This window comes from Hypanus sabinus, chromosome 12 (genome assembly GCF_030144855.1).
Source record: "Hypanus sabinus isolate sHypSab1 chromosome 12, sHypSab1.hap1, whole genome shotgun sequence".
Taxonomy (NCBI): Eukaryota; Metazoa; Chordata; class Chondrichthyes; order Myliobatiformes; family Dasyatidae; genus Hypanus; species Hypanus sabinus.
The window spans coordinates 100,852,161-100,877,054 of NC_082717.1; the positions used below are offsets into that span (position 1 = coordinate 100,852,161).

General features: G+C 42.2%; 1 protein-coding gene across 3 annotated transcripts in view; it reads left to right on the forward strand.

Annotated features, from left to right (window-relative positions):
• The window catches only part of tmem181 (transmembrane protein 181), a 112,294-nt gene that overhangs the window by 33,163 nt on the left and 54,237 nt on the right, over positions 1-24,894 (forward strand). For all 3 annotated transcript variants that reach the window (XM_059986551.1, XM_059986552.1, XM_059986553.1), the window contains 3 exons: positions 5,142-5,264; positions 15,840-15,920; positions 24,297-24,396. In XM_059986551.1, the coding sequence (XP_059842534.1) occupies positions 5,142-5,264; positions 15,840-15,920; positions 24,297-24,396 (304 nt within the window). The remainder of the gene's footprint in view (positions 1-5,141; positions 5,265-15,839; positions 15,921-24,296; positions 24,397-24,894) is intronic.

Genomic DNA, 24,894 nt, shown 5'->3' on the forward strand with positions numbered 1-24,894 from the left:
AGGGTTGTCACTGGCCCACTTTCCCCTCACGTTCCCCTGAAACTTTTCACCCTTAATCCATGATCTCTAGTTGTAGTTCCACCCAACCTGGGTGGAAAAAAACCTATTTGCATTTATCCTATCTAAACCCCTCATAATCTCTATCAAATCACCTCTTAATCTTCTACGTTCCAAGGAATAAAGTCCTAACCTATTCAATCTTAACATATAACTTGGGTCCTAAAAACTGGCAACATCCCTGTAAATTTTCTCTGTACTCTTTCAACCTTATTTCGATCTTTCCTGTAGGTTGGTGACCAAAACTGCGCACAATACTCCAAATTAGGCCCCATCAATGTCTATATAACTTCAACATAACATCCCATCTCCTGTACTCAATTTATGAAGGCCAGTGTTCCACAAGTTTCTTTACAACTCTATCAACCTGTGACGCCACTTTCAATTAATTATGGACCTGTATGTCCAGATCATTTTGTTCTACCGCACTCCTCAGTGCCCTGCCATTCACTATGTAAGACCTACCCTGGTTGGTCCTACCAAAGTACAACACCTCAAACTTGTCTGCATCAAATTCCATCTGCCATTTTTCAGCCCATTTTTCCAGCTGGTCCAGATCCCACTGAAGCCACAATAGTCTTCTATGATGTTCACTACACCCCCAATCTTAATGTCGTTTGCAAATTTGTTGATCCAATTAACCACATTATCATCCAAATTGTTGATATAAATGATAAACAACAATGAACTCGGCACTGATACCTGTGGAACTCCACTCATCATAGTCCTCCAGTCAGAGAGCCAACCATCTACTACCACTCTCTGGCTTCTCCCACAAAGCCATTGTCTGATCCAATTTACAACCTCAATGTCAAGTGACTGAACCTCCTTGAGCAATCTCCCATATGGGACCTTGTCAAATGCCTTGCTAAGGTCCATGAACACAGCATCCACTGTCTCCCCTTCATCAACTTTCCTGGTAACTTCCTCAAAACCTCTATAAAATCGGTAAAACACGACCTTCCATGCATGAAGCCATGCTGACCATCCTCAATCAGTCCATGCCTATCCAAATACTCATATATCCGGTCCCTTAGAATACCTTCGAATAACTTTCCCACTACTGATGTCAGGCTCACCAGCCTATAATTTCCTGGTTTATTTTTAGAGCCTTTCTTAAAAGGCAGAGCAATATTGTCTATCCTCCAATCTTCCCGCACCTCGCCTGTCGCTAAGGATGATTTAAACATCTCTGTTAGGGCCCCAGCAATTTCTGCACTTGCCTCCCGCGGTGTCTGAGGGAACACCTTGTCAAGCTCGGGGGATTTATCCACCCTAATTTGCCTCAAACAACTCATCCTCAGTAATATGAGCACTGGCTGCTTGCCTTTTGATTGGTTGTTCTTTACCAGAGAGGGAAGAGCCTGCTGCTGTGCCCAGATAGTGTTGCCCAAGTTTTTTCTGCGTTTTGGATGTGGACTTGGACTATAGACTCTTTTTTCAGTCTTATAGTTTTATATACTGTGTTTTTTCGCCAGATGATCTTGTTTTCTTTTGTGTGGGGAGGGGAATTTGGGTGTTGATGTGCCTGATCAGTTATTACTTGTTTTTCTTATGTGAGAAGGAGGATTCGGGGGTCAAGGTGTCTGATCCATTTTGGTTTTTTTGTGCAAGAGGAAGGATTTGAGGGGGGTTTGCTCAGTTTGTGTTTGAGTGGAGAGATTTGGGGCTGCCTGTATTGTTTATTTTTTATTTGCAGGGAGGTGGGATTTGGGGTTGATGATCTTTTCTTTCTTGGTTTCATGGCTGCCTGGAGAATTGAAGAATTTCAGAGTTGTATTCTTTGATAATAAATGAACCTTTGTATAGAGCCTTTGAAGTTGATGCTGTTTTGCCTTACTTCTAAGTAAATATAGATGCAAAAATTCATTTACGATCTCCCCCATCTCTCTTGGCTCCACACAAGGATTAATATTCTGATTTTCCAGAGGACCAATTTTGTCCCTTGCATCCTTTTGCACTGAACATATCTGTAAATCCCTTGGGATTCTCCTTCACCCTGTCTGCTAAGGCAACCTCATGCCTTAATTAAGCCCTCTTGGTTTCTTTCTTAAGTGCTCTCTTGCATTTCTTGTACTCCATAAGTGCCCCATTTCTTCCTGCTTACCTAGACCTATAATACAAATACACTTCCTTGTTCTTCTTAACCAGGGCCTCAATAGCTCTTGAAAATCAAGATTTCCTACACTTGTTATATTTACCTTTCATTCTGACGGCACATACAAACTTTGTACTCGCAAAATTTCATTTTTGAAGGCCTCCTACTCACCAAGTACACCTTTGCCGGAAAACAGCTGGTCACAAACCACACTTTCCAGATCTTTTATGATACCATCAAAATTGGTCTTTCTCCAGTTTAGAGTTTCAACCTGCAGACCTATCTTTTCGCATATTTACTTTGAAACTAATAGCATTGTGATAACCAGATGCAAAGTGTTCACCTACACAAACTTCTGTCATCTGCCCTGTCTTATTCCTTTATAGCAGATCATGTATTGTACACTCTCTTGTTGGTACTTCTATGCACTGATTAAGAAAACGTTTCTGAACATATTTGACAAACTCTATCCCATTGAGTCCTTTGATGTTATGAGAGTCCCAGTCAATATATGGAAAGTTAAAATCACCTACTATAACAACCTTAACATTTCTTGCAACAGGCTGCAATCTCTCTTTACAAATTTGTTTCTCCAAATCCCTTGGACTGTTGAATGATCTGTAATATAGCCTCATTAACATACTCACACCTTTCTTATCTCTCAATTTCACCCACAATGCCTCACTAGACGAATTCTCCAGTCTGTCCTTACTGAGCACTGCCTTGACATTTTCCTTGACTAGTAACACCACCCCTCCTCCTCTAATCCCTACTGCTTAGTTTTGTCCAAAACAACAGAAACCCAGAATACTGAGCTGCCAGTCCTGTCCCTCCTAGAACCAAGCCTCACTGATGGCTACAATATCATAAATCCAGGTGTTGATCCATGCCCTGAGCTCATCTGCCTTTCCTACGATACTTCTTGCATTGAAATATACGCAGCTCAGGACAATAGTTGCACTGTGCTCAACTTCTTGATTCCTGACTTTGTCAAAGGTCTTAATAATGTGTCTCTGTAACCTCTTCACTAACTGATCTGTCTCTGTGATTCTTATCCCTCTGCCACTCTAGTTTAACACCCCTGTACAGTACTGTGGGGCTCTGAAACTCCCATTGCTGTACTGGAAGAGGCTTTAAGCAATGCACCTTCCCAATCATTCTTGAATATTAAAATTAAAAATAAACGAATAAAGATCAGTAAGCACGACAGATAATTTTATAAATAGCAAGCTGGTCTTGTAACTTCTTTGGTAAGACAGTGAATTCAGGGAGTGAAATGTTTCAGAACTCACTCAATTCTAGCAGGCTGTGTGAAGGTTAGTATGATTCCCTTGTTCAAAATGTGGGAAGCGAAGGCAGGGAATTAGAGGCCAGATAATTCACACCACCAGGCTCAGGAACAGTTAGTACCACTCAACCATCAGGCTCTTGAACATTACTCAACTTCATTCAACTTCATTTCATCATTGAAATGTTCCCACAACCTATGGACTCACTTTCAAGGACTCTTTCTCTCATGTTCTTGATATTTATTGCTCATTTATTATTATTATTATTTATATTTGCACAGTTTGTTGTCTTTTGCACACTGATTGAAGGCCCAAGTTGATGTGGTTTTTCATTGATTCTATTATGGATTTATTGAGCATATCCGCATGAAAATAAATCTCAATGTTGTATCTGGTGACATACGTGTATTTTGATAATAAATTTACTTTGAACTTGAACATCTATTTTTGGCAAGATGATTTAGTAAAGCTGAATATAATCAAAGCTATTTAGGATGGTTTTATGCTAAGTAAATCTTGTCTGACAAATTTGAATGAATTCTTTAACAAATGTGATATTCAGATGTCTTAGAATTCTAAAAGGTATTTGACAAGGGGCCACATAAAAGGCTGGTAGATAAATGAAGTTAACAAGGTATTGGAGGAAGTGTGTTAGCATGGGTTGAAAACTGGCAGTCACGCAGAGTTGGGATTTGAACTATACCACCCTGCGGTCCACAACTTTTTTAAAATCCCCAACAGATAATGCTTATCAACACATGCAAAATGTTGGAAGAACTCAGCAGATCAGGCAACATCTATAGAAATGAATAGATATTCAATGTTCACAACCAAGAAAAAATTTGTAGATGCTGGAAATCCAAGCAACACACACAAAGTGCTAGAGGAACTCAGCAGGCCAGGCAGTATCTATCTACCTCTGGTGCTCCTCCCCCCTTTTCTTTCTTCTATGGCCTTCTGTTCTTTCCTATTGGACTTCCCCTTCTCCAGCCCTGTATCTCTTTCACCAACTTTCCAGTTCTTTACTTCATCCCTCCACTTTCAGGTTTCATTTGTCACTCTGTTCCCTCCCCCACCTTTTAAATCTATTCCTCATCTTTTTTCCCTTCAGTCTTACTGAAGTGTCTCGCCCCGAATGTCAGTTGTACCCTTTTCTATAGATGCTGCTTGGCTTGCTGAGATCCTCCAGTATTTTGTGTGTACGGTATTGCTTAAATATTCAATGTTTCAGACCAAAACTCTTCTTCCAGACTTGCAGTTCTAAAAAAGGGTCTCAGCCTGAAATGTTGACTGTTTGTTCATTTCTATAGATGCTGCCTGACCTGCTGAGTTCCTGCAGCATTTTGTGTGTGCTGCTTTGGGGTTTCAGCATTTGCAGACTTTCTCATGTAGATGATGCTTGTCTACTGTTCCCAGCATTTCAGATTTCCACCATTTCAGTTTTCTTAGTCATTCCATTACTGACAAAATTTGTATTTGTATGGATATAAATGTTTACAGCCCAAGCTTCATAAATACAAACATCTTTCGGTATTACATTTAAACATAAATATAGCCAGAAATTGTGACAGGATATGTACATCAAGTGTAATATGTCATGTGCACTGCCCTGAACCTCTTTGAATAATACAGTTGCATCAGTGTTTCAGTTTTTTTGTGAGAACATGACTAATTGGGGTTTTTATTTTATTTTAAAGCGGCTCTGTGATGAAATAATTGTTCTCCATCTTGGTTATCTGAACTACACGGAATATGTTTTTACTGTCACATTTTACAATCTAGTGAACACTGAGTTTTCAATAAAGGATGTGAATTTCACTGTAAGTATGCCATTTATAATTTTTTCAACAATGTTTCTAAAATTAAACCCTTGTCTTTTACAAATAGTTCATGCAAGTACATGTACAAAGATCCTTTAATTACAGTGGCTAAAGCTTTTAAAAAAATACTTTCTGCAGTGTGTCCTGCATATCCAGTTGGTAGTGTCGTTATTTGTGTATTCCATTCATTACACCAACTTTGAGTAATTCTCAAAAGAGATCAGTATTTGATTCAGAGATGTAACTTAGTCTCCAGAATCCCTGTCACTGTAAATTTTTGCTTTGGTGTAACCAATTTCCCCCTCGTTTTTACATACCATGTTTCATATATTGGTGTTGAAGGTCAAGACTGATACTGATTCTTGTGTTTGGTGAAGTGCCTTGTCCAATTCTTGTTGATTTCCAGTCAGATTGTACACTGGCAGCATCCACATGGTCTTAACATGCCTTTCCTGTTCCGACATGTCAGTCCATTGCCTCCTCTTGTGTCAAGATGTGGTCACCCTCAAGGTCACCTTATATTCCATCTGGATAGCCTCCAACCAATTGGCATGATTATCGATTTCTCCTTCAGGTTAAAAAAAGAATTCCCTTCCCTCCCCTCTTCTTTTGTTCCCACTCTTCTCACCTGCCTATCACCTCTCCCTGAGTCTCCTCCTCCTTCCCTTTCTCCTATGGTCCACTCTGCTTTCTTCCATTTCTTCAGATTTCTTCCATTCCAGCCCTTTACCTTTCCTACTCACCTGGCTTCACCTATCACCTTCTTGCTGTCCTCCTGCCCCACACCCTTCCTTTTTATTCTGGTGTCCCCCCCTTTCCTTCCCAGTCCTGTTGAAGAGTCACGGCCCAAAACATTGACTGTTTGTTCATTTCATCGATGTTGTCTGAACTAGCTGATTTCCTCCAGCACTTTGTGTGTGTGTGTTGCTTTGGATTTCCAGCACCTGCAGATGCTCTTGTGTTCATGCTATTTATATATTGTTCCCTTCCTATGCTTTGAACAAGTGCTTGTATGTAGTATAAGCAGCAATAGAGAAGGCAGTTTGTTCATTTTTTAATCGTGCATGTATACTACTTTTTATTAAGTGATTGGATTAGATGAAAGTGGATGTGTTATTTTTCTCTTCATCATATCATTTGGTCAACATAACGTTGTGTGAGCTTACCATACGTTTCCTTTATCATAGCAGTGACTTTATAGAGTCAAACAGCTTAGAATCAGGCCCTTTGGCCCAACTCAGCCACGCCGACTGAGTTACCCAGTAAAACAAGTCCCATCTGCCTGCATTTCACCCCTAGCTCTCTACATCTGTCCTTTCCTTGTACTTATTGAGATAGCTTTTAAATGATGCTAATGAGTCTGCCCGGACCACTATTTTTAGCAGCTCATTCCAAATGTACATCATCCTCTGTGTGAAAAAACTGCCCCTGATATTCCTCTTAAGTCTCTCGCCTCCCTCCCTGGAGAAATGATTATGTGCTTTTACCCTGTCTATACTCTTCATGATTTTATATGCCCCGATCAGGCCACCCTCAATCTCCTGTCTTCCAGGGAATAAGGTCCTAATCTATGCAACCTTTCCTTGTAAGTCAGGCCCCCACCTCCCCCAGGTCCAAGCAACATCCTGGTAGATCTTTCCTGCACTCTTTCTAGTTTAATATCAGGATGCCAAAAACTACACGTTACTCCAAGTGTGGCCTCACCAACATAACTTCCCAACTCCTGTACTCAGTGGCCTAACTAATGAATGCCAATGTGCCAAATCACAAACAAGAGAAAATTTGTAGATGCTGGAAATCCAAGCAACACACACAAAATGCTGGAGGAAGTCAGCAGGCCAGACAGCATCTATGGAAAAGAGCACAGACGATGTTTCGGGCTGAGACCCTTTGGTAGGACTGGAGAAAAAAAGATGAGTAGATTTAAAAGGTGGAGGAGTGGAAATGCAGGTGGTTGGTGAAACTGGGAGGGGAGGGATGAAGTAAAGAGCTGGGAAGTTGATTGGTGAAAGAGATACAGGGCTGGAGAAAGGGGAATCCAGAAGTAGAGAACGGAAGGCTGTGGAAGAAAGAAAAGAGGGAAGGAACAGGGGAGGAGCACCAGAGGAAGGCGTTGGGCAGGCAACGAGATAAGGTGAAGGAGAGTTGGAGGGACTATTACCGGAAGTTCGAAAAATCAATGTTCGTGCCATCAGGTTGGAGGCTACCCAGATGGAATACAAGGTGTTGTTCCTCCAACCTGAGTGTAGCCTCATCGTGAAAGTGGAGGAGGCCATGGACTGACATATCGGAATGGGAATGTAGTGGAATTAAAATGGGTGGCAGCTGTTTTCACAATCCTATCTAGTCATGCTGCTGCTTTCAGCAAGCAATGCCCACATAGCTCAGTCCCTCTGTTCCACAATACTCCTCATTCACTGTACAAGTCCTACCATGGTCTCATCTCATAAAAACACAATACCTCACATTTATCTGGATTGAGAACCAATTGCCAATCCTCAGCCCACATACCTTGGCTCAAAGACATCTTCTATCCTGCTGTTATCTACCACACTGCATTTTATTCTTCACTTTGTTATTGTTTCACCTTGTTCAGTATTGCACAAAGTACTTAAGCACATTTTTATGGCTAGGGCACCTAAGACTTTTGCACAATAATGTACTACCTAGAAGAGCCGAATGGCCTACTCCTGCACCTATTGTCTATTGTTGTCTACCTCAATGTACTGCTGCAATGAAATAAACTGTTTGGATGGAATGCAAGACAAGTTTCTTACTGTACCTCAGCAATCGTGAGAATAAAATAAGTATCAATTTAGTTGATTAATTACCCTATAATTTTTCACAATCTTCTATGTTATCTGTAATGCCACTTATTTTAGTATCATTTACATTTATCCATGGCTTGAAAATTAATATCTGTATCATTTATGTACCAGCATTCGGTATTGTGGCAAGCAAGTTTGTAGGTTCCTGCAATTGTTTAGACACAGTCATATAGCCCACTATGTCCGTACCAGCAATTACTTACCTACTTACAGTAATTCCATTACCAAGCACTAAGTCACACTAAGCACCATGTTATGAGCGTGCCTTCCTTCGTAACCTCAGGTAGTGTGTTACATATTACAGCCACTCCCTACCTGAAATCTTTTTCCTCATCAGCTTCCTCTGCTCCAGAGAAAATAAACCTATAACATCAAATTATTCAGCATGTGAAATTTTCTAGGAAACATCCTAGTGAGTCTTCTCTGTACCCTCTCCTTGGCAATCTCATCTTTCCTATAGTGGGGTGACCAGAAATCCACACAATACTCCAGAAGTGGCCAAACTAATATTTATAAAGCAGTAACATAACCTCTCTGCATTTGTATTTTGTGTTAAGTATTTTGTATGCCACCTTCGCCACCTTAGCTACCTATTTCTGCCACCTTCAAGGTCCTTCAGTAAATTCTCCCTAGGGCCATGCTGTTTGTTGTGTGTGCATCACCTCAGACATAACATGATTAAGTTATGTTTTCCATTGTTCTATCCACTTCAGTTAACTGATCAAGGTATCCCGTGGTCCAAGGCAATCCTCCTAACTATCAATAATATCACTACCTTTTGTATCATGTGCAAACTTACTATTATAATCCCTACATTCATTTTCAAATCATTAGTCAATATCACAAATGATAAGTGTCACCATACCAATTCCTGTGGTACACCACTGGTCACAGGTGTATAATCACAAAAAGAACAATCCTCCACCATCAGCCTTTGCCTTCTTTTACCAAGCTAATGTTGGATCCAGTCCAGGTAAACTGTTCCTCCTCTGTCCCTTTCTCTCTCCTCATGATCTATCCAGTTCCTCCTACACCACACTCACGGCCCCAATATAATTTTTTCTATCCTTTCTTCCCCCTCCTTCACCCACTCCATCTGCCAATCACTCACACGTTGTCCCGACTGAGTTCTCTCTGTTCCCATCTGACCTCCCCACCTCTGCCTTCCTTTCCCATCAGAAGCATATGCAGCCATTTTTCCCTCCATCTATCACCTTGAAAAATCTGTTGTTTATTCCACTCTTCTCTCCGTCACTTGCATATCACCTCTTCTCAACCGGAGCCATCTATCACCTTCCAGCTCTTGCCCTACCTCCTCCCCTTACCTCTTTATACTGGCTCTCTTCCCTCTACTGTTAAGTCCAGATGAAAGATTTTGACCTGAAATGTCCACTGTCCATTTCCCTTCACAGATGTTGCTGACCTGTTCCTCCTCCTGCTTTTTGTGTGTTGCTCCAGGTTCCAGCATCTGCAGTCTCTTTCATTTGGATCCATTTTCCCAAATTGACTTGGATCCCTTGAACCTTAACCTTTTGGATGAACCTACCACGTGAGATCTTGTCAGGGAGTTTACTGAATTCCATGTAGGGCACCTTTTTTACGCCATGGACCCCTATCGTTAACCGAGGGGTTCGTGGACCCCAGGTTGGGAATCCCTGATGTTGGGTTTATCGTTACATTTTGATCCATCTAAGTACAATCAAATGTGCTCTTTTAATAAAACCATGCTATTTTGCCTTTCCAAAAGTTAAGTTAATTACGCTCCTCGGGATTTTTCCAGTAGCTTCTTGTTGAGGACAGCAAGCCTGGAATTACTAGCCTTCTTGTACCACATACAGTTGCAAGAAAAAGTTTGTGAACCCTTTGCATTTACCTGGTTTTCTGTATTAATTACTCATATAATGTGGTCTGATCTTCATCTAAGTCACAATAATAGACAAACACAATCTGCCCAAACTAATAACACACAAACAATTGTACTTCTTTTCATCAATACTGAGTTGACAGTTTTAAACAATCACAGTCTAGGTTCAAACAAGTATGTGAACCTCTGCAAAAGCTACTTGGAGTCAGGTGTTCCAATCAATGAGATGAGATTGGAGGTGTGGGTTCTAGAGGTTCCCTCCCCATATATAAAAAAATACACACACAGTCAGATTATTGACCCAGCCTGCTCTCCCCAAGAAAGATCTGTTTATGTGCACCATGCCTCAATGAAAGCTACTTTCGCAGGACCTTAGAAGAAAGGAAGTCAGAGATGGCATAGCATTAAAAGAAAAGGAAGTATGACAGAGCTAAGGTGAGTGGGAGGACAGATGATTGGGAAATTTTTAAGGAACAACAGAACTTAACTAAAAAGGCAATACGGGGAGAGAAAATGAGGTACGAATGCAAGCTAGCCAGGAATATAAAGGAGGATAGCAAAAGCTTTTTTAGGTATGTGAAGAGTAAGAAGATAGTTAAGAACAATGTTGGGCCCTTGAAGAATGAATTGGGTGAAATTGTTATGGGAAACAGAGAAATGGCAGAAGAATTTAATAAGTACTTTAGATCTGTCTTCACTAAGGAAGACACAAGCAATCTCCCAGATGTATGGATGGGCCAAGGACATAGGGTAACAGAGAAAATGAAACAGATTGACATTAGGAAGGAAACAGTGATGAGTAGACTGATGGGACTGAAGGCTGACAAATCCCCAGGTCCAGATGGTCTGCACCCTAGGGTACTAAAGGAGGTGGCCCTGGAAATTGCGGATGCATTGGTAATCATTTTCCAATGTTCCTTAGATTCAGGATCAGTTCCCGAGGATTGGAGAATGGCTAATGTTATCCCACTTTTTAAGAAAGGAGGGAGGGAAAAAACAGAGAACTATCGACCTGTCAGCCTAACATCAGTAGTGGGGAAGATGCTAGAGTCCATTATTAAAGATGAAATAGTGGCATATCTAGATAGCAGTGATAGGATTGGGCCGAGCCAGCATGGATTTACCAAGGGTAAATCATGCTTGACTAATCTATTGGAGTTTTTCGAGGATGTAACCAAGAAGTTAGACAAGGGAGATCCAGTGGATGTAGTGTACCTCGATTTTCAGAAGGCATTTGATAAGGTCCCACATAGGAGATTGGTGGGTAAAATCAAAGCTTGTGGCATCGGGGGGAAGACATTGACATGGATAGAAAAGTGGTTGGCAGATAGAAAGCAAAGGGTAGCGGTGAATGGGTGTTTCTCGGATTGGCAGGTGGTGACTAGTGGGGTGCCACAGGGCTTGGTATTGGGACCACAGCTGTTTACGATTTACGTCAATGATTTAGATGAAGGCATTGAGAATAACATCAGCAAGTTTGCTGATGATACTAAGCTGGGTGGCAGTGTGACATGTGATGAGGAAGTTAGGAGAATTCAGGGTGACTTGGATAGGCTGGGTGAGTGGGCAGATACTTGGCAGATGACGTTTAATGTGAATAAGTGTGAGGTTATCCATTTTGGGAGTAAGAACAGGAAGGCAGATTATTATCTGAACGGTGTAAAGTTAGGTAAGGGAGAAATACAAAGAGATCTAGGAGTCCTTGTTCATCAGTCACTGAAGGTGAATGAGCAAGTGCAGCAGGCAGTGAAGAAGGCCAATGGAATGTTGGCCTTTATTACACAGGGAATTGAGTACAAGAGCAAGGAAATCCTCTTGCATTTGTACAGGGCCCTGGTGAGACCACACCTGGAGTATTGTGTACAGTTTTGGTCTCCAGGGTTAAGGAAGGACATCCTGGCTGTAGAGGAAGTGCAGCGTAGATTCACAAGGTTAATTTCTTACGCAGAGAGGTTAGAGAGACTGGGCTTGTACACGCTGGAATTAAGGAGATTGAGAGGGGATCTGATTGAAACATATAAGATTATTAAGGAATTGGACAAGATAGAGGCAGGAAATATGTTCCAGATGCTGGGAGAGTCCAGTACCAGAGGGCATGGTTTGAGAATAAGGGGTAGGTCATTTAGGACAGAGTTAAGGAAAAACTTCTTCTCCCAGAGAGTTGTGGGGGTCTGGAATGCACTGCCTTGGAAGGCAGTGGAGGCCAATTCTCTGGAGGCTTTCAAGAAGGAGCTAGATAGGTATCTTATGGATAGGGGAATCAAGGGATATGGGGACAAGGCAGGAACCGGGTATTGATAGTAGATGATCAGCCATGATCTCAAAATGGCAGTGCAGGCTTGAAGGGCCGAATGGTCTACTTCTGCACCTATTGTCTATAAGAATTATAGAGATGCATGAAGCTCGAATAGGCTACAAAAGCATTTCTAAAGACCTGAACATTCATCAGTTCACAGTAAGAGAAATTGTTTACAAATAGAAGAACTTCAGTACTGTTGCTATTCTCCCTAGGAGTGGGCATCCTGCAAAGATCACACCAAGAGCACAACGTGCAGTGCTGAAAGAGGTGGAAGCAAACACAAGGGTAACAGCAAAAGACCTGCAGAAATCTTTAGAACTTATTAAAGTCTCTGTTCATGAGTCCACTGTAGGAGAACACTGAACAAGAATGGTGTTCATGGGAGGACACCACAGAGGAAACCATTGCTCTCCAAAAGAAACATTGCTGTACTTTTCAAGTTTACAGAAGACCACCTGGATGTTCCACAACACTCTGGGGCAATGTTCTATGGACAGATGAGACAAAAGTTGAACCTTCTGTTAGAAATGCACACCGCTGTGTTTGGAGGAAAAAGGGAACTGCACACCAACACCAAAACCTCATCTCATCTGTGAAGCGTGGCAGAAGGAGCATCATGGTTTGGGGCTGCTTTACTGCCTCAGGGCCTTGACAGCTTGCAATCGTTGAGGGTACAATGAATTCAAAATTGTACCAAGACATTTGACAGGAGAATGTCGGGGTAGCAGTCTGTCATCTGAAGCTTAGAAGTTAGATGATACAACAAGACAATGATCCAAAACACACGAGTGGTTTAAAAAGAAAGTTTGTGTTGTGGAATAACCAAGTCAAAGTCCAGACTTTAACCTAATTACGATAGTGTGGCATGACCTGAAGAGGGCTGTTCATGCGAAGTATCTCAGAAATATTGATGAACTGAAACAGCTCTGTATGGAGGAATGGCCTAAAATTTCTCCTTGCCATTGTGCAAGTCTGATCAGCAGCATCAGGAAACATTTGGTGGAGGCTATTGATGCTAAAGGAGGTTCTACCAGGGTTCACATACTTTGTCTAGCCTGGACTGTGAATGTTTAAACAATGTATTCAATAGAGACATGAAAGTACAATTGTTTGTGTGTTATCAGTTTAGGCAGATTGTGCTTGTCTGTGATTGTGACTTGGATGACGATCAGACCACATAGGACTTAATGCAGAAAACCAGGTAACTGCAAAGGGTTCACAAACTTTTTCTTCCAACTGTATGTTGCCTCCTGCAACGTCTGGGAGGGCTCCATTGATCTCATTCCTCATCTCCCAGTGAAGCCTGCAATAAATCTAATAAAACACCTGGCAATTATTCACCCTTCAGCCCACCAACACACACTTAATTCCTTTTTTAATGCTAATGTGTTCAAGAATTTTATTGCCCACTCGAATTAATTCTCCAGGTACAATGATGTTCTTTTTGGTAAATACAAATGAGAAGTATTTATTTAACAACTCCATGTCCGTTTACTTGTTGCTATTTTGTCCCCTTTGAGGCCCTACTCTTTCCCTGGTTATACTTTGTCCTTACTTTGCTTACTAAAAACCTTTTGTAATTTCCATATATTCTTATTTTTTCTTTAAATCTCTTTTTTTTAGAATATCTTTGTCTCCTCTCCTCCCCATTCTTTATGTCCGTCATATATCTTTGCATTTTCTTTATCCTGTTCTCAATTGATTCACTTGACAACCAGGATTTCTAGGATCTGATGTCATTTCCTTTCACCCTTATGGGAACACATTTACCATGAACTCTTCACACAAAATACTGGTAGAACACAGCAGGCCAGGCAGCATCGATAGGGAGAAGCGCTGTCGACGTTTCGGGCCAAGACCCTTCGTCAGGACTAACCAAAAGGAAAGATAGTTAGAGATTTGAAAGTAGTGGGGGGAGAGGGAAATGCAAAATGATAGGAGAAGACCGGAGGGGGTGGGATGAAGCTAAGAACTGGAAAAGTGATTGACGAAAGTGATACAGAGCTGGAGAAGGGAAAGGATCATAGGAAGGGAGGCCTCAGGAGAAAGAAAGGGGGGGGGAAGCACCAGAGGGAGATGGAGAACAGGCAAACAACTAAATATGTCAGGGATGGGGTAAGAAGTGGAGGAGGGGCATTAACAGAAGTTAGAGAAGTCAATGTTCATGCCATCAGGTTGGAGGCTACCCAGTCGGTATATAAGGTGTTGTTCCTCCAACCTGAGTTTGGATTCATTTTGACAATAGAGGAGGCCATGGATAGACATATCAGAATGGGAATGGGACGTGGAATTAAAATGTGTGGACACTGGGAGATCCTGCTTTTTCTGGCCGACTGAGCGTAGGTGTTCAGCGAAACGGTCTCCCAGTCTGCGTCGGGTCTCACCAATATATAGAAGGCCTCACCGGGAGCACCAGACGCAGTATACCACACTAGCTGACTCTCAGGTGAAGTGTCGCCTCACCTGGAAGGACTGTCTGGGGCCCTGAATGGTGGTGAGGTAGGAAGTGTAAGGGCAGGTGTAGCACTTGTTCCGTTTACAAGGATAAGTGCCAGGAGGGAGATCGGTGGGAAGGGATGAACGAGTGGACAAGGGAGTCGCGTAGGGAGCGATCCCTGCAGAAAGCAGAAAGGGGGGGAGGGGAAGGAAAAATGTGTTTGGTAGTGGGATCCCATTGGAGGTGGCAGAAGTTACGGAGAATTATACGTTGGACCTGGAGGCTGGTGGGGTGGTAGGTAAGGACAAGGGGAACCCTATCCCGAGTGGGGTGGCAGGTGGATGGGGTGAGGGCAGATGTGTGGGAAATGGGAGAGATGCATTTGAGAGCAGAGTTGATGGTGGACGAAGGGAAACCCCTTCATCCAGGACGAAGGAGATACCTTCCTTTTTTAAACAAAGGGGCTTCCCAGTCTGGGGTTCACTGGCCCTTTGCTTAATGGTATTGGTCCGTGACATGAAAAAGGTTGAGAACCCCTTTTCTATACCCTGGAAAGTTGACTTGTCAAGCCTGTCTTACCTCCAACTATGGCAGAGATAGTTAGGGTATAATCTTGTTCCCGTAAGTGTAAGCTATGAAGTAGGTAGCTTAATAATCTTTTGGGTTGAATTTTAATCACATACTGATTTGAATCTGGAATGTGCTGTGTGAGGAGGTGGCAGAGGAAAGTGCTTGTCACATTTAAGAAACACCTAAATAAACATTTAAATTGTCAAGTGGTAAAAGACTATATCTATTGCCAGTAAATGGGACTACTGTAGGTAAGTACAAGGTCAGGCATGGAGATAATGAACCATGATAACTGGCTCTTTATCCTCCCTTTCTTAGCGTGTCCTGCAGCAGCTTGGAGATATTTTTGACCCTGGCCCAAAGGAAACCCATGCCTTCCAGCAGTCTTTACTTGAAGCCACAGAAATTCCTGTCTACTCTCCTCATAAGCAAATCCCCTATCTCGCTCCCCTACTGTAATATCTACATTTCCATCTTTGAAGGCATAAACCGTGTTTGATATTGAAATAAATTGAATGCTACTGTGGAGACTGTTTGCCTTGCTTATTTAAAGCTGGTGTTATTCTTCTGTTTACAGCTGAAGATGTATAATGCCTCATTTTCACAAGTGGAGATCTGGTTCCGGTTTATCTTTGTAGTTTTCACCTTCATGGTCACAGTAAGTACAATATGTGCCGGGAGCAATTAGTATTTTGAAGGTTGACTATATTTTGAATAATACTGGAACCATAGAACATTACAGCACAGAAACAGGCCTTTTGGATACTACTTGCATACCTTCACGGTTTTAGAAATGGGAAGGCTTTAGAATTATTTAGCACAGGTGCAACTGGCCTGTCTGCATTGAATACCTATCTATTGGCAAAATGATCAAGTGTGTTTTTTTTCGGGGAGGAGGGAATCAAGTGTATGGTTTCCAAGTTAGGCCATTACGCAAAAATATGTGGGAGGTCTTCACATTATGTTGTAATGAGGATGTGATGGTCCTGCCACAGGATATCGATCAGAAGTCAGCATGGTTTTGTGCCGAGGATCTAGTTGTGCAACTGCATGAGTTTTGAATTAGAGCAGTACAACAGAGCAGTGGGCCTTTCAGCCCACAGTGTGGTGCTGAACTAATTAAATTAAACTAATCCCTTCTGCTGACACAGTTCATGTACCTCCATTTTCTGCACATTCACGTGCCAATTCAGGAGCCTCTTAAACAACTCTTTCATATTTGCCTGCACCATTTATCCCTGTCAATGGATTGTAGGCACTCGCCACCCTCTGTGTAGAAAACAAAATCTGCTCCACATGTCTCCTTTGAACTTGGCTCATCTCATCTTAAATGAAAGTATTGGACATTTTGACTATGATAATAAGATATCTATGTCTCTCATAATCTTATAATCTTCTAACAGGTTTCCGTAAGACATAGGAGCAGAATTAGGCCATTTGGCACACTAAGTCTGCTTCGACATTTAATCATGGCTGATCCTTTTTTTTAAACCCTCCTGAGCCCCACTTCCCAGCCTTCTTCCCATAACCTTTGTCCTGTGTCCAATCAAGAACCTACCAAACTCTGCCTTAAATACCCCAGTGATCTGGCCTCCACAGCTGCCTGTGATAATAAATTCCATAAATTCGCCACCTTTTGGCTAAAGAAAATTTCTTCACATCTGGACACCTTTTTATCCTGAGGCTGCTCCCTAGACTCCCCCACCATGGGAAACATCCTTTCCACATTTACTCTGTCTAGGTCTTTCAACATTTGAAATGTTTCAGTGATTTCCCCCCCCCCCCCCCCCCCCCACCACCACCATCCTTCTGAATTCCAGCGAGTACAGACCCAGGGCCATCAAACGTTCTTAGTAAGGTAACCCTTTCATTCCTGGAATCATCCTTGTGTACCTCTTCTGGACCCTCTTCAATGCCAGCACATCTTTTCTAAGATGAGGGGTCCAAAACTGTTCACAATACTCAAGGAGAGGCCTCACCATAGCCTTGTAAAGCCTCAGCATCACATCCTTGCTCTTGTATTCTAGACCTTTTGAAATGAATGCTAACATTATTTTTGCTTTCCTCACCACCAATTCTACCTGCAAGTTAACCTTTAGGGTATTCTGCACAAGGACTCCCAAGTCCATTTGCACTTGGATTTTCTCCCTGTTTAGAAAATAGTCTGCACATTTACTTCTTCCACCAAAGTGTATGACCATGCATTTTCCAACATTGTATTTCATTTGCCACTCTCTTGCCCATTCTCCTAAACTGTCTGAAGTCCTTCTGCAGCTCACCTGTTTCCTTAACAGTACTTGTCCCTCCACCAATCTTCGTATCATCTGCAAACTTGACAAGAAAGCCATCTATTCCATCATCTAAATCATTAATATACAGCATTAAAAGAAGCACCATTAGTCATTGGCAGCCAACCAGAAAAGGATCCTTTTATTCCTACTCGCAGCCTTCTACCAATCAACTAATGCTCTAACCATGCCAGTAACTTTCCTATAATAGTTTTAATTTGATAAACAGCCTCACGTGTGGCACCTTGTCAAAGGCTTTCTGAAAGTCCAATATACAACAACTGCATCCCCTTTATCTATTCTATGTGTAATCTCCTCAAAGAATTCCAACAGGTTCTTCAGGCCAGATATTCCCTTCAGGAAACCATGCTGACTTTGTCCTCTCTTGTCCTGTGTCACCAAGTACTCCATAACCTCATCCTTAACAATTGACTCCAACATCTTCCCAACCACTGAGTCAGGTTGACGGGTCTATAATTTCCTTTCTGCTGCCTTCCTCCTTTCTTAAAGAGTAGAGTGACCTTTGTAATTTTCCAGTCCTTTGGCACCATGCCAGAGTCCAATGATGTTTGAATGATCATTATCAGTGCCTCCACAATCTCTACCGCTACCTCTTTCAGAACCCTTGGGTGTGGTTCATCTGGTCCGGGTGACTCATGTACCCATTAGGTCTTTCAGCTTTTTGGGCACCTTCTCCCTTGTAATAGTAACTGCACTCAATTCTCTTCCCTCACACCCTTCAACATCTGATATACTGCTAGTGTCTTCCACAGTGAAGACTGCAAAATATTCATTTAGTTCATCTGCCATCTCCTTGTCACCTGTTATTATTTCTCCAGACTCATTTTCTGGCACTCTCATATCTTGTTTACTTTTTACATATTTGAGCAAGTTTTTACTACCCACTTTGATGTTGTCTGCTAGCTTACTTTCATATTTCATCTTTTCCTTCCTAATGATTCTTTTAGTTGTAGGTTTTTAAAAGCTTCCCAATTCTGTCTTCCCACTAATTTTTGCTTTGTTGTATGCCCTCTCTTTTGCTTTTACGTGAGCTTTGACTTGCCTTGTTGTACTGCTCTGCCATTGGAGTATTTCTTTGTTTTTGAAATACATCGATCTTGCACCTTCCTCATTTTTCCCAGAAACTCATGCCATTGCTGCCCTGCTGTCATCCTTGCCAGCATCTCCTCCCAACTTACTTTGACCAACTCCTATCACACCACTGTAATTTCCTCTACTTCACTGAAACACTGCTACGTTCGAATTTGCTTTCTCCCTGTCAAATTTCAAGTTGAACTCAATCATATTGTGATCACTGCTTCCTAAAGGCTCTTTTACTTTAAGCTTCCTAATCACCTCTGGTTCATTCCATAACACCCAATCCAGTATAGCTGATCCTCTAGTAGGCTTAACGTCAAACTACACTGAAAAGCCACCTCATAGGCATTCAACAAACTCAATTTCTTGGGATGCATTTCCAACCTGATTTTTCAATCGACCTGCATGTTGAAATTTCTCGTGATTATCATAGCATTGCCCTTTTGACATACCTTTTCTATTACTTGTTGCAATCTGTGGTCCACATCGCAGCTACTGTTGGGGAATCTGTATTTAACTGTCATCGGGGAACTTTTACCTTTGCAGTTTCTTAACTCAGCCCACAGGGATTCAACATCTTCTGATCCTATGTCACATCTTTCTACTGATTTGATGCCATTCTTTACCAACAGAGCCACGCCATCTCGTCTGCCAACCTTCCTACCCCTCCCAAGCAACGTGTAACCTTGGATATTCAGCTCCCAACTACAGCCATCCTTCAGCCATGATTCAGTGATGGCTGCATCATACCCAACAATCTGTAAAAGTGCAACAAGATCATCCAGCTTATTTCATATACCCCGTTCATTGAGATGTCACACTTTTTGAGTGCTGCATTTACTACCTTCCTTGATTCTGCATCCGTAATTCACTGATACTCACCCTGCTGGCTGCAATTATGTCCTATCATCAGCCTGCCCTTCCTGACTGTCTGACTGCACACTATCTTTGTCTTTTTACCATCCACCCTATCCTGAGCCCCTTCACTCCGATTCCCACCCCCTTGCCAAATTAATTTAAACCCTCCCCAACAGCTCTAACAAACCTGCCTGTGAGAATATTGGCTCCCTCCAGGATCAGATGCAACCTGTCACTTTTGAACAGGTCATTCCTCCCCCAGAACATATCCCAATGATTCAAGAAACTGAAGCCCTGCCCCCTGCACCAGCTTCTCAGCCACGCATTAATTTGCCAAATTTTCTACCCACACTGGTGCGTGGCCCAGACAGCCATCTGGAAATTACTGCCTGGGAGGACATGCTTCTCAGCTTTCTACCCAGCTCTCTAAATTCTCTTTTCAGGACCTCTTTTCCTTCCTATGTCATTGGTACCAATGTGTACCAAGACATCTGGCTGCTATCCCTCCCTCTCTAAAATGTTGTAGACGTGATCCGAGTTGTCCCTGACTCTGGCACCTGGCAGGCAACATGCCATCTGGGTGTCCCATTCAAGCGCCCATCCAGGTATCCCGTTCACAGATCCCCTGATGCTTCAAAGAAAATGATCCAAGTTTGTCAAACCACACAAAAACCACAAAAACTGCTTCAATAAAGTCAGTATCTTGGTAAATCTCCTCTCCACCCTGTCTAAAGCCTGCACATCCTTCCTATAATTTGGCAATCAGATATGAAAGCAATAGTCCAGATGCAGCCTAACCAGAGTTATATAAAGCTGCAACATAATCTTTGACTTTTGCACTCAGTGCCTCGACAAATAAAGGCAAGTATGCCATATGTGTCCATAACAGCATAAAAATATGGTAGCAGAATCAGGCCATTCAGTCCATCAAATCTGCTCTGCCATTCTATCATGGCTGATTTATCATCCCTCTCAACCTCCTCCTCCTGCCTTCTCCCTGTAACCTTTGACACTTTTTCTAATCAAAAACTTATCAACCTCCTCTTTAAATATACCCAATGATTTGGCCTCCATAGGCACCTGTGGCAACAAATTCCAAAGAATCACTAACCTCTGGCAAAAGAAATTCCTCCTCATCTCTGTTCTAAATGGATGTCCCTTTATTCTGAGGCTGTGACCCCTGGTCCTAGACTCTTCCACCATAGGAAACATCATCTTCACATCCAATCTGTCTAGGTCGTTCAGTATTCTACTGGTTTCAAATATATCCCCATTTATTCTAATAAAATCCAGTGATGACAGGCTCAGAGTTATCAAATGCTCCTCATACATTATTCTTTCATTCCTGGAATCATTTTTGTGAACCTCCTCTGGACTCTCTCCAAAGCCAACACATCTTTTCTTAGATAAAGGGCCCAAACCTGCTCACAATACTGCAAGTACTGTCTGACCAATGCCATATAAAGCCTCAGTATTATATCTTTGCTTTTATATTCTAGGCTGTTATTGTATTTTCCTTCCTCACCGCCAACTTAATCTGCAAGTTAATCTTTAGGGAATTCTGTACGAGGGCTACAAAGACCCTTTATACTTTGTTTTCTTAATTTGCTCCCCATTTAGAAAATAATCTACATCATTATTCCTTCTACCAAAGTACATGACCATAAGCTGCTCTAAATTGTATTCCATCTGTCACTTCTTTGCCCAAACTCCTAATCTGTCTAAGTCCTTCTACAGGCTTACTACCTTTTCAACCCTTACCTGCCCCTCCACCTAACACACAGAAAGTACTAAGTGAACTGAGCAGGTCAGGCAGCTTCTATGGAGAGAAATAAAGAGCTGACGTTTCAGGGCCAATGCCCTTCATCAGGGTCTTTACCATCCTTCAGGCAGTTTAGAGAGCTATTAACTTGGACCCCAAGATCGCCCTATACATCAACAGTGTTACAGGTCCTAGACCTTTACGTTCAATCTCCTAAGGTGCAACACCTCAAACTTGTCAGGATTAAGGTCTATCTGCCATTTCTCTGCCCATATCTACAACAGATATCTGCCCATTGCATACTGGTTGGTTGGTAAGTTGATGGAGAAGATCCTGAGAGGCAGGATTTATGAACATTTAGAGAGGCATAATATGATTAGGAATACTCAGCATGACTTTTTCAAAGGCAGGTTGTGCCTTACGAGCCTGATTGAGGTCTTTGAGGATGTGACTAAACACTTTGATGAAGGTAGAACAGTAGATGTAGTGTATATGCAATTCAGCAAGGCATTTGATAAGGTACCCCATGCAAGGTTTATTGAGAAAATAAGGAGGCATGGGATCCAAGCGGACCTTGTTTTGTAGATCCAGAATTGGCTTGCCCACAGAAGGCAAAGAATGATTGTAGATGGATTATATTCTGCATGGAAGACGGTGACCAGTGGTGTGCCTCAGGGATCTGTTCTGGGACTCCTTCTCTTCGTGATTTTTATAAGTGACCTGGATGAGGAAGTGGAAGAATGGGCTAGTAAATTTACTGATGACACAAAGGTTGGGGGTGTTGTGGATAGTTTGGAGGGCTGTCAGAAGTTACAGCGGGACATTGATAGGATGCAAAACTGGGCTGAGAAGTTGGCAGATGGAGTTCAACCCAGATAAGTGTGAGGTGGTTCATTTTGGTAGGTCAAATATGATGGCAGCGTATAGAGTTAATGGTAAGACTCTTGGCAGTGTGGAGGATCAGAGGGATCTTGGGGTCTGAGTGCATAGGACAGTCAAAGCAGCTGTGCAGGTTGACTGTGTGGTTAAGAAAACACAGAGTGCATTGACCTTCATCAGTGGGATTGAGTTTAAGAGCCGGGAGGTAATGTTGAGCTTTGTAGGACCCTGGTCAGACCCCATTTGGAGCTCTGTGCTCAGTTCTGGTCACCTCACTACAGGAAGGATGTGGAAACTATAGAAAGGGTGCAGAGGAGATTTACAAGGATATTGCCTGGATTAGGGAACATGCCCTATGAGGAAAGGTTGAGGGAACTTGGTCTTTTCTCCTTGGAACGACGGAGGATGACAGGTGACCTGATAGAGGTGTATAAGATGATGAGAGGCATTGATTGTGTGGATAGTCAGAGGCTTTTTTTCCAGAGCTGAAATGGCTAGCACAAGAGGGCACAGTTTTAAGGTGCTTGAAAGTAGGTACAGAGGGGATGTCAGGGGCAAGTCTTTTACACAGAGGCTGGTGAGTGTGTGGAATGGGCTGCCGGCAACAGTGGTGGAGGTGGATTCGATAGGGTCTTTTAAGAAACTCCTGGATAGGTACATAGAGCTTACAAAAATAGAGGGCTTTAGTTAACCCTAGGTAATTTCTAAAATAGGTGCATGTTTGGCACAGCATTGTGGGCTGAAGGACCTGTATTGTGCTGTAGGTTTTCTATGTTTCTACCTATACTTCGGCAATCTTCTACAGTATTCACAAGCCTTTGTATTGTCTGCAATCTTTCTAAGTTCCACATATCACAACATTCTGCCTTCAGTGGGCAAGCCAATTCTTAATTGAGTTGGCCAACTTACTCTAGATCTCATTCTTCTTAGTCTTCTGACTGAGCTTCCCAAGAGGAACCATGTTGAATCACTTTCTAAAATCCATACTGACAATGTCCGCAGTTGGACCTTCATCAATTACCTTCAAAATCTCCTCAAAATACTCAATCAAGTTTGTAAGAAATTACTTACCACACACAAAGCCATGCTGATGGTCACTAATTAGTTCATGGTTTACCAAATACTCATAAATTCTATCCTTAATGGACCACTCATTTAGCTTCCCTGCTACTGACATGACTCATCAGTCTGTAGTTTCCAAGATTATCCTTTTTTCCCTTTTTGAACAAAGAAATACCATTAGCTACTCATCACTCCTCCAGGACCTCACTTATAGCTAGAGAGGACACAAATATCTTGGTCAATATCCCAGCAATCTCATGACTTGCCTCTTCTATAACCTGTGGGATATAACCACCTTAATGTTCTTCAAGAGACCAAGCAGTACCTCTTTCTTCTTCTCAACATGCTCTAGCTTATTAGTGCACTCCACATTTATCTCACTATGCTCCACGTCCTTCTGCTCGGTGAATCCCTACATGAATACCTATGCAGTGTGCACATTTAGGACTAATGTATTTCCGCTGCCTCAAAGCAAGTGTTTTTTATTCCTGGTCCTACCCACTCTCCAGTAATCCTCTCTCTCAACGTGTATAGAGAATACCTCAGAGTTCTCTTTAATCCTACTTGCCATAGACTTTTCATGGCCCCTCCTGGCTTTCCCAACTCCATTGTTAAATTTTTGACTAGCTTCTTTATAATCCTCATGACTCCAGTGGATGTTAGCTTCTTGTATATGTTTCACCTTTCTGACTAAATTTACCACCCCCTTTGACATTCCAGGTTCCGTTACCTTACTGATTCTCCAATGGTAGATGTTTCAAATAGTCTCTGACAACCAAGTTAGCTCCTGGCTATCGCTACTAAGCCTTGTGGAACCATTTCTACTGATGGGAAGGGGCAAAGGAGATTTACTATTGTCTTAAAACCAGTTGCTTTGAGCAGATAGGGCTCTTCAGTCATGGTAGGTAGTTCATCTAGGACAAGGAACTTCAACTTCTGCTGCCTGGCAGCTTTACCGATTTATGGGGAAACCTGAGGAAACATCCAGACTTAGGGATGTGTTGCTTTACAGTTAGTGATAATGTCAACTGAAGTGTTTTCATTCCTGAGATGGCCATCTCTGAAGAGCTTTATGTTCATTTCGCAGTGCCTGTTCGCTCACTCTTTGAGGAAGTTTTCAATGCGAGATTGGGCGATTGAACAGAAATGGATGTCCATCTTATTGCCGTTGTTACTGCTTTATAATGGTATGTATCATTGATGAACATTGGAAACTGAGGAATCCATGCCTGCAGTCAATCCCATTTGGAGATTACGAATCCCAATTTATGGTCTGCTCTGAAAATCTCAGGAATTCCATTTTATGTATAGCATGTTCCATTGGGGGATCTCCAGCCAGACTGGAGGAATGTTTCACTAGGTGATTGGGAATCCTTGCCCGCAGACTGCCTCACAGGGAGCTCATGCTGTGACCTACGCATGGTCCCATAAGGAAATAAAGAAAGAACTTGTGTGTGCGATCTCGTGGAGGAGTTAGGAAACAGAGAAAGAGACTGTTTTTCTTTATTTATTTTAAATTGTTCCCTGTGCATTGCTGCAGTTCACAGTTTGTTTTACGTGAAAGTGAAGGATGGAATGAACCTTACACATCCTGAAATAATTTATTAACCTTGATCTATAACTCTAGTGCTTCTGGCCTTTCCTCATGCACATTCACCCAGAATTTGAGAAGCATCTGTGGCTAA